This window comes from Solanum tuberosum, unplaced genomic scaffold, assembly GCF_000226075.1.
Source record: "Solanum tuberosum cultivar DM 1-3 516 R44 unplaced genomic scaffold, SolTub_3.0 scf00183, whole genome shotgun sequence".
NCBI lineage: Eukaryota > Viridiplantae > Streptophyta > Magnoliopsida > Solanales > Solanaceae > Solanum > Solanum tuberosum.
Genome location: NW_006239110.1, coordinates 1,077,537 through 1,088,474, shown reverse-complemented (window position 1 = coordinate 1,088,474; position 10,938 = coordinate 1,077,537). Strand labels below are relative to the sequence as shown.

At 34.0% G+C, this 10,938-nt stretch overlaps 1 protein-coding gene across 1 annotated transcript; it reads right to left on the bottom strand.

Moving 5' to 3' along the window:
• Positions 1–2,174: 2,174 nt before the first annotated feature.
• LOC102605883 (endoglucanase 5) lies at positions 2,175–6,383 on the bottom strand. The gene is made up of 11 exons (XM_006354921.2): positions 6,159–6,383; positions 5,858–6,070; positions 4,637–4,837; positions 4,439–4,525; positions 4,172–4,336; positions 3,926–4,049; positions 3,669–3,832; positions 3,156–3,489; positions 3,022–3,066; positions 2,848–2,916; positions 2,175–2,623 (listed from the first exon to the last, which is right to left on the bottom strand). The coding sequence occupies exons 1-11, from the start codon at positions 6,363–6,365 to the stop codon at positions 2,334–2,336; spliced, it is 1,899 nt and encodes a 632-aa protein (XP_006354983.1). The 5' UTR covers positions 6,366–6,383; the 3' UTR covers positions 2,175–2,333.
• Between the last annotated feature and the right edge of the window lie 4,555 nt (positions 6,384–10,938).

The following is a 10,938-nucleotide window of genomic DNA, read 5'->3' as shown; positions in this document are numbered from 1 at the left end:
TAATAATTCCACTCCAAATCGTCAAACCACTCCATATATCGTATATACCACAAAAGTATTATTTTCGATGCTGCGTAACTAACCCGAAAAAGATAACACATTCATGAAGTCCCTGAAACCATTATTCATCTCAATATTCAAATATCCTGAATATGTATCATTGATCCATCATCTTACTCAACCCCTTTGAATAGCTAAACAATTTGAATCTAACCACACATTATTTCCATAAGTCTATCACTTCCACCTTAGTACCAAATCTACATCCAAGCCATGCACAACACATCAACTTCTCCCATAAAGAACCACGTACAAGTCATCACTATAAGTGAGAGAATGGAATGAAGCCATAAGAATCAGATCGGACCAATGACACACAATAGAAGTTAAAGAAGTGAAGATTATTCCTAAAAGTCACCAGAGCCTCTCGAAGATAAGCCACAAATGTCTCCGCAGATCCTCAAGACTCTACTAGACATGACTTGTATACACGTGAGACCTATGAATCTGGGGCATTAATAGCATTTTTCACGACCCAAAAATGGATGTGATGAAAATCGTCTTATCCCACCAAGATAAGTCAACCTAAAACACAAATATCACAAAAAATACAGATGTAAAACAGATTGAAATCTCAAAATATCATAAATGCGGATAACTAAGTCAACTTAATAAAACCCCCAAAACCTTGTGGTCTCGTTCACAAGCCTCTAATGTATTACAATAGATTTGAAAGAAAACACAAGTCGCAAATGATGTTGTCTCTAAAGTAGAACAAGATCATAAATAGAAGTAAGACGGTCCATCGCGATGACAAATATCTACCTCACAAATCTCCATAAGAGAATAGAGAGTATCACAAAGATCCAGGCTCGTAACCTACACAATTGTAGAAGCAAAGGGTGAGTACCAAACCACATGGTACTTAGCAAGCAAACTCCTAAGAACAAGGGATGAAATGCAGGTACGTTACTTTATGCCTTTTCTGATAGTGTTTGATCCCCCCTAATTGGCCCTTCATCTTTTCATTATGGTGATCTAAGTTCTTAGAGTCAAGGACTAATTTTTAGGTCTTGGATTTGTTCGTTGAACTAAATTAGACATTGGGTACGATATCATCTTCTCTGATTTTGCATAAATTGTTATGTAGGTTGTGGTAGAATTTGTTAGATGTGTCTCTAACTCTTCATAGATTGAGAGATGCACTTGCTTGAAGTTGGACCTTGTGCAAGAACTAAATGTACGGTTCTTACCTTCCCCTGTATGGGCCTCGCCTTCCACCTACAACCAAGGTACATCCCGTACTTTCCATGTACGGTAAATACATGGTTCCTCCAATGTTGCACATTAGTTACTTCACTCCATAGCCCATCCGCGACTCAAGGTATGACCCACACATGCAACCTACTACCATACACCATACTTGGCATAACCCCTTCAAACTTGATCTATCCATTCTTTAATTAACTTAAACACAAATGATACTTCCAAGCATAAATAGGTCCTCCAAAAACCAAAGAACCACCAAAGACAGAAGTCGAATGGTTCAAATCTTAGCTCAAAAGTACGGGGTATTACACATCACCTCTCCTATATAATATGCCACATTGATTCTATTGATGGTGGACTCTATTCACACATATCAAGATTTATTCTTAGCCATAGTTTTCATCATGAAGAGTCAAATTTCATCGAAGAGAACATGTTCCTAAGGAAGCAGGTGTCATAGTTCTCTAGTTCTTTGACTGATTCTCTGTTTGAAATATTGTAACCTTTTACTTTACTAAACATTTTGTAATAGGTATTTGTTCCTAGAGTGGTAAAGGCTTTTGATATTATGGTATTGCGGTATTATGGTAGAATCTTGAAAGGGACAATTGTACTAGGAAGGATAAGGTAATAAGGCGTTAGTCTATTTTGTTTTTGCTCGAGTTTTAAGTGGAGATTTGAGGCAAATCTCACAAAGGTTGGTCGTAGTTTTTTTTACTCCCTTGAGGAAGGAGTTTTCCATGATAAAAATCCTTGTGTTGAATATATTACCAAGGTAGGTCGTAATTATTATGTAATGATTTGGTGAGTTGTTGTATTGAAGCTCTAGGTGCTACCGATTTATCTCATTATGGCGAGCAAATGAAGTAAATGCATTTTCTTGCTTGCAAGTTGAAGAGAAGAGGGAAAAAAAAATAGTAATTCACAAACTACAATGGTTGCAAAAAGCATCTTTATTGCCATGTTACAAATGTCAATAGTTCAAACATGAAAAAGAAAAGAAAAATATCTTGGTAAGGAATTAAAGCCTCAGGAAAATTGGGCAATAACGGGTCAGCTCTCTATTAGTGGTAGCTCTTTATTGAAACCTTGGCTTGAGCACCTCCTTGAACATATACAAAAGTGAGTTCTGAACCAGGTTTTAGTATTTTAATCCATTGAGGAAGCTCATATGTGTTCTTCTCTGGGCATGGACTAAGCCCCCACAATGATCCTGAAAGGTTTTCAATTATTAACTTAAGATTTGTGATTTGCTTTTGAGATGTGTTCTTCACCACCACTCTGTGCTTGTAGTAAGTTGTTGGACCAATTGTCCATGTAGAAATTATGGAGTGCAAGAATGTCACTGGTGCACCTGCAAGAAATGTCAATTTTTAATTTTCTAATTATTGTATCATTGCAAAAATGAAAAGAACTTGCTATGATAAAGATTTTAATCTTAATTTGGTTGGTATTCTGATTTATAGTTCTCGCTTTTCCTCATTTGTTCGGTTTTATCCTTCTTCTGTGTGGTGGGTGACACGAAAAAGTATAAAAAGAGAAATGAAAGTGCAATGTCATATTGCTAATGGTACAAACCTGGAGCTTTATAGTTTGATGATCCTGGAGCCTTGTAGTAGGGTGTTGATGGCTGTGGGTGATAGGAAGCTGCAGAATACAAACGTCATTACTTGTGGTAAGTTTTTAATAGTTGTGAACCAAAAATCAAGCTTCGTCTCGGCTTTTCTAATGCTTTAAAGTATAGTTACCAACCTGGAGGCTTCTGGTATGGTGTTGGTGATGTATGACGATAAGAACCTGTAATTTAAAGCCAAACTTACTAACTGTATGACAGGACAAGCTTGAAAATCTTGATTAGAAATTGAAATTTTTATTTAAAAGCTTACCTGGATAGCCTGAGAGGGACTGCAACTTGACGAAGAGTCCTATAAGAGGAGCTGAACCAGATAATGTTGGTTCAGTTTGTTCATAATTGGACCTGTCATCACTGAAGTCATCAGTTTTGCTTGGACCTCCCAAAAGGGCACCGTGGATAATATTGGGATTTGCCTGAGGGCGGCGATACCAAGTCTCAAATCCTTCTATACAACTAACAGCAGTATGTAGTACTGAAATAGGGGCAATGGAGGCGCCTCTGTGGTGAACGTGGATTGGGTAGTTTTGTCCATAACCAACTAAGTAGCTAATGGCCTTGGGATTTTTACCAAGAATGTAATCAGCCTGAAGAATTCAATATCATGAAGTCAGTTAAAATAATGAAATCCATGAACTAAAATATCTACTATATTCAACAGTATCACAACTTCCTACTTCTTTCATAAAAAGTAGTAGAAGGTGAAAATGAACTCAGGTTATGCTCAAGTAATAGGTCAGGCGGCTGCGTGTTGAAATGCGCATACCTGTGATTTAGCAAATGAGAGGACATCTGATGGTTGAACTTGACCTTCAGGACATGTTAATACAATTTTTTTCTCAGAAAGATAATCGGAGTACATGGCGAGTAGGAAAGCAGCTGATGAAGCGTATTGCAGATTATTCCATTCACGAACATAGATCAGGCCTCCTGAAAAACATTATTGAGAAAAAAAACAATGTTTACTAACTAATCAATATATAGACGCAGAATTTTAGAAAAATTCTATCCAACATTACTGACCAGGAGTCAGGGCTACGTTGTATCCATCATTTTTCTGCAAACAAGCACAGGTAAAGTAATCTGCTTTAGCCTGATACTGTTTCAATGTTGGAGTGTATGATCCACCAGCTCCGTCTAAGAGAATCTACACATTAAAAAAACGCAAGACCTTATCCGATTAGCTAAACCACATTGCAACAAACTAATTCCAAAAGTAATTGTTTTTTTCTATTTTGAAACTAGGACATCTCCAACTATTGCAATTACCTTGGTCAGAAGAATTTGAACACCAGCATACTTGTTGTCCCAGGAAAATTCCTTGACTGCCCATCCAGTTCCTCCCAAAGATACCGCATTGTCCACCACATACTTTAAGTAGTACTCATCATAAGTTGCTCGATAGAGCCATGCAGCAGCCCATAGAAGCTCGTCCTAATACATCATGATCAACAAAGTTGATGTGAGCAAATTTATAAGTTGAACTTGCGTTAGGAAGTTGTGTGGGAGTAAAGGATAATGAAAATTATTACTAACCGAATAACCAGATGATGTGTAGAATGCTTGAGCATTTGGAATGGAATCATCATACAAACCTCTGAAGGTATCCGCAAATGAGAATAGCTGCAAAGGGTGGTCAATTGAACACTCTTGATAAAATTATACATATTCATAAATTAAATGTGAAATTAAGACCTTTGAAGACACAAAGTTTTTGTTTATATTAAGGTGTACCTGTTTTGCATGGACTAAAAGGAGATTAGAGTAAGAAGAGTCATAAGGCTTGAATGCAAGAGAGGCAGCAGCCAAAGCAGCAGCAGCTTCACCAGCAAGGTCAGAACCAGGGTGGCTAGGATCAAGCTTGTAAGCAGTTCTTGGTGTTGTCATATCTTCTGCTCTCTCCCAACAATAGTGATCAGAATCACCATCTCCCACCTGAAATTTTCACCAACCAAACTAATACATTTATATTTTTATACTCCATAAACTTCCCAACTTGAATGTTAAATTATTATAATACCCCCAACTAAAATCATCCTCAAACTTCAATGTTAAATTACTATAATACTCCAAGCTAAAAACACTCAATTTTCTGTACCTTCTATATTTTATGTTTATATTTATTTCGTTATTTATATTATATTACAAGCAGACAGTTTTTCACATTTGACTTTAATTTTGTGATAAGTCGCAATAAGCACATATTCATCCTACCCTTTGTTTACTATAAAAAGAGGGTTTCTCTCATTTTTAAACATACTACCTTAAAAACAAGTCTTTAAAACTTGTTTCTTTAAAATTCAAAGTTATATTAGTGCACATTTTATAGTGGCTCCTCTATAGTTTAATTGCTTTATGAAAAAAAATCTTATTATTTGCTTAAGTAATGATTCAGTTTAGAATGGTAAACTGATACAGATATACATTGCTATGCCTCCCACCCACCCCCTCCTTAAAAAGAATTAGATTATACATGATTTTGAATTGTTCATGAATAAATTTGATGGTGCATCAATTTTTTCAAATTATTTTCAGATATTCTTTGTATTGTGAAGAAACATTTTGATGCAACTGTTGATTGATCTCAGATATATCACATATGCATTATTTAATATATATGTGCAACACACGTATCGAAAAACTAGTTATACATGAAAATTATGAAAGATAAGTAATTAAATAATACTAGGCATTTGGGATATTCAAATCAGTTACAAAAGTTTCAAATAATGTCAATATACAATTTTCCCAAAAACGTTACATGATCCTATAGTTGTGATCTAATAGATCATTCATGTACCAGATATCAAATGAAGGGGTAACGTGCAAGTGATGTATACTATGTATTACTCGATAAAACAATAGTTGGCATTTTCAAGAGGCAGGTGACCAAAACTATTGCAAGTTGCAACAAATTTAAATGTAGTTGGGGGTAGAGAAGAAGAATTTAATTACCTGAGCCCAGAGGACATTGGGCTGAGTATGGGCTTTGATGAAGTAATCAGTACCCCATTTAATAGCAGCCAAGGTATTTCCCATCTGATTAAGGTCTGCTATTTCTTTCCTGTAGTCAACAACACTCCATCCTAGCATTGTCAAACTATATGCCATAGGCAATCCAAATTTTACATGATCTCCTGCATCATAGTACCCTCCCACCAAATTCACCTGCATACCCCATATCAACCATTATTTTAATTAATTACATAACCTATATTATAAATCAGAATATATACTATATATGAATAAGTCTTACCCCTTGGAGAAAACCATCCTTAAGGCCTGAATCGCCGCGCCATTTGACACGTTGATTCGGTGGCAATTTTCCAGACCTTTGTGCCTCAAAGAATAGCAAGGTTTTGTCCATGGCATCTCCATAGTTAAAATTATAAGACACAGCCTCCAAAGCCAGTAGGCCAACTAACAACACAGAAATAACTTGTAACTTTGATGATATTCCCATTCTTCTTCTTTCTCTAAAACTATAAAATTAGAATCAAATTAAAGAAGATATATATAATATATGTGCATGGAGATATATATATATATAGATGAGATTTTGTTTCTATAATTAAGTATCATTAAGGTGGTAGCCTACACGTTCGTAGACTAATAACTTAGTTTGAGCTCCCCACGTCTTCTTACCATATATTCTCATTAATATTACATGATTGATGCCTTGAGGAGATTTCTACGTGCATCTCACCTCTATTATTTATATTTGACTTTATTTTTTTTGCTTTTCTTACCTTATAGCAAACTGACATCTGGAGGATTGCTTTGACTACACAAATTACTTTTAACATAAAATATTACTCCCTATATATTTTCAGTTTTTCCTTTAATAGTTTGCTTAGTTAAATATCTTCTTCTTTATTACTCTCTCCGCTTCAAAAAGAGTGGTCTAATTTAACTTGACACGGAGTTTAAGAAAAATAAAGACTTTTAAATCTTGTGGTCCTAAATTAAAGTTATGTCAAATATACAAAATTGTCTTTTAATCTTGTGGCCTTAAACATGCCACATGAAAAGCTAAAACTAAAATATTACAAAAAAAAAATCATTCTTTTTGAAACAAACTAAAAAAAAAGGTGATCATTTTTTTTAAACGGAAGGAGTACTATTGTTTTCCACTAAATTGTGTACTATTTCAGTACTAATCTTCATGTTATTCAATTTGAACATATTTAACCTTTAATTGTTTAGATATGTGATTTTGGCACGTAATGCTAACGGAAAGTTAAAACTGAAGGAATACTCCCTCTCTCAATTTATGTGGCATATATAGTTGGAATTTCGAGATTTAAATTTTTAAATATTGATCATGAATTCGGACATAGAATTTGTTTATTTTATTGAAATAAACTTTATATGTCTGAAAACTACGTAAAGAATATTTAAAATCACAATAACAACGTCACTTAATATATCTAAAAGACATATGCAAGACTTTTAATTCAAAGAAAAACTTATTTGACTCTCGAAATTTCAACTTTGCCGAGATGAATTAAGGGAGTAATTATTTAAAAAACGAAACAAGCATAGAGAAAGTAACTGGAATCTCTCAACGTGGCAAATTTGCAATGGTGGTTCTTCCTCGGTCCAAAAAGAGATGACCAAAATTAAGATCCCTCCTTTGCCGCTAATCTCTGGTGTTGTTTGTTCAATAATTTTTCATTTTTACATGTTCACTTTATAATATATGTTTATCCTAAAAAATTTATAGTTAAATTTATATGAGGCCAAGAGCAAATGTTCAAATCAAACTCTTTTTTAGATTCACTTACCAGCGGTCTGAATAATAATTATTCAATAAAAATAAATAAATAAATAAAAAGAAACTAAGTGCAGTAAAGAGTTAGGAGTGTAGATCTAGATGTTCCAATAACGTCATTTGGCCGGTATATTTTCATAATGCAGATATAGGTATTCGGGGTAATCAACAGGCGTTCCATTTATACCACTTGGAATTCCAGAGTTGCTTTGGTGGGCCTCCTTGTTTTTGGATGATTGCCCATTTATCTTTCAGTTTTGTTAGGATATCGTGGGTCGTGTCTCAACTTCCATCGCATTATTTTAGAGGTTTCATAGACAATAGTAGTTGAGGAGTCTTTTTATCATTCGCTTGTTGATATTTTAAAGACTATGAGTTGAACAATTATGTTCATTTGAGTATAGTGAGTAAAATATTTTATTTGTGATATCTTATGAGTTGAGTTTGTTTTGAGATTCCTATTGTTGAGAAAGTCTTCTGCTGAGTATTGAGTCAGGACAAGGATTCGCTTGGGGATCAGCAATGGTTTTTGAGTGTCAGTTACGTCCGAGATGTAGGTTCGGGGCTTGACAATAATGAAAGAAAAGACTTCCTTCTTGAAAAAAGAAGAACACTGTTAAGAGTAGATAAGTTGTAGCGTTTTTGGTGCTTTTCAGCCAGTCGCCAAAAACGTCCTTGAAATGGCTGAAAGAGTAAGTATTTATAGAGAAATCTAAGACTTCTAAGCCAAGCATTTGGGTGGGATTTTGAGTTTCAAAATTTGAACTTGGTCAAACTCGAACGTTGGACTCACTGGATAAGTTTGCAGGTAGAATCACAAAAGAAAAGGAGAGCTTGGAGAAATTAAGTGAGAGACAGATGTTCTTACTAGAAAATGGAGAGGCACAACTCTTATCTATGGACAAAAGAGATTGGAACTTTCTGAAAATGATGAAGAAGACAAAAGAGTCGGTATCGTGAGAGAGGCGCGTTAGCTAGACAATCTGGAGAGGTAAGTCATGTTTAGGGTTAAAAAGTATTATGGGACTTAACGTTTGGGCAAAAATATGGACTGAAGCGTGCTAGAATAAATGGGCTAGTTAAGAATTTGTTGATTTTCCTTTCTTCTTTTAAATTATTTTAAGCTTCTAACTTAATAACTAACATAATATATGTTAAAAGATGATAACTAATAATTTATATGATAAAATATCAATATTACAACTTTAATCTAATATAAAATACAAATACAAATAAGAATTTATAGTTAATTAAATAAGTAAGAAACTTGAAAAAAAGGGCGACAACAATTAATTATTTTAAGAAGGTATAAAAATGATAATAGTAATTTCAGTAATAAAATATATAGTTTTAGTAGATAAATAGTTGTAGTAGTAAAAATAATTGTGAAAAAGAATAATTTGATACGTTATTAAATTAGAAGCTCGAAAACAATGAATTAGAAGAAAGGAGGGTCAAAATTGGGTGTCAACAATTTGTCCCTCTTTGACCAAAGACGATGTAAGAATTTTTGGGCAAAGAAGTTGACAAAGCAACCAATTATGTCCCGACCAACAAATACGACCTTGGGAGAATATGAGCATTGGATAAATTAAGAAGTAGAGGATTTTGAGAACAAGGTAGGCGCAAGCTTACAAAAGTTGCCTAGTATTGAATTATGATGTTACTAGGTATTGTGATCTAGGAGAGTATTCAAGATTGGAGTCGAGTAGAGTTCGAGGTAGACCTTTGACCTTTGTTGGAAAGCTAAACTTTCTCAACAAATTGCCCCAGTTCACTGCTTAGATAAAATTCCACGTTGCATTGTCTCTTGTTGTTGTATGTACATTGTGCTTCTGCCAAATCTTGATAAAATTGTTAGGAAATAATGTAAAGCTAGAAATATAAATAAATATCTTATGATAAATGACATAAGAAAGATGCGTCCTTTTTGAATCAATATTCCAGATACAATTAATCGAGTATATTGCATTTTCTTTAATAATAAATAATTGCTTCAGATTATGCGCCTGCAAAGTCTCATTAGTAAAAGATATATATATATATATATATAACTGATTTTTTCAAGAAATTTAAAATGCATGTGGTGCATATGTGTATGTTTCAAAAATAAATAATTAAGTAAGACATTGTAAAATGTCTCATTAGAGACAAATAAGCTTTTCAAGGAATTTAAAAGATAGCATGCAGTGCTCATATGTATAAAATAAATAATTAAGGCATTCTGAGATGTCTCATTAGAGACTGATAAGATTTTCAAGAAATTTAAAAGATAGTATGCAGAATGCAGTGCATATGTATATATATTTTATAAATAAATAAATAATTAAGCATTGCGAGATGTCTCATTAGAGACAGATGAGATTAAAATGTCTTATTAGAGGGCATACTAACCCAACATGTCCTATTTGAGGGCGGATGAACCTAATATCTTCTATTTTAGGGTGAAGGAACCCAATGCGTCCTATTTTAGGGTGGAAGGATCCAATATGTCATATTTGAGGGTGGAAAAATCCAACATATCCTATTAGAGGGTGGAAGAACCCGATATATCCTATTTGAGGGTGAAAGAACCCAATATGTCCTATTTTAAGGTGGACTAACCCAATATATGGTGCAAACTTACAAATATAAATTTTGATGCATTGCAATGAGGTTTGTGTGATTTCTTTGCGGTAACGAACATTCATAACCTAGTATGAAGAGCTTATTGCAGTGTCTTTACAATATTGAATATTTAAGATGCAGTGTCTGGTGCAATACTTCGCAATAATGCATATGGAGCTCATAACTTAGGATCTTCCACTTTGATGAAAATTTGTTGCTTATAAATTCTGTTGTCAAAGAAAAATTATGAATTTCAAACTTGATTCTTGTTCATGTTGCACCATCTGAATCTTGCAAATTTTGACTTGATGTTGAGCTTTGTGGTGTTATCATTCAAGAATAACCAAAACTCAACATCTGCATTACTTAAAGAAAATTTGTTAGTATAAAATAAAATTGAACCATGAAGCTTTGGCTTTGAATCTGTATTTCTTGCTGCCATGGTACTAAAGCAATTTGATGATGCGGATATGGCTTGTGATCTCAACTTCTACATTTTCGAATAATTATAGGTCAACTTCAAAGTTGTCCCAATCTTGCCCTTGGGGAGAATGAATTTTTTATTATATTGAGACCGAACCCAAAATAGGCACCTACATATCCCGCTACTAGCAAGAATCAGGTCACACGTAGTTTATTACAAAAGGCTAGAAAG

Coding starts and splice junctions, on each gene's coding strand:
- LOC102605883 (XM_006354921.2), bottom strand. CDS start 6,365: ATGGGAATATCATCAAAGTTACAAGTTATTTCTGTGTTGTTAGTTGGC. Junction 4,526..4,636: donor TTTTAGTCCATGCAAAACAG/GTACACCTTAAT, acceptor CACCCTTTGCAG/CTATTCTCATTTGCGGATAC. Junction 2,624..2,847: donor ATCAAACTATAAAGCTCCAG/GTTTGTACCATT, acceptor CATTTCTTGCAG/GTGCACCAGTGACATTCTTG.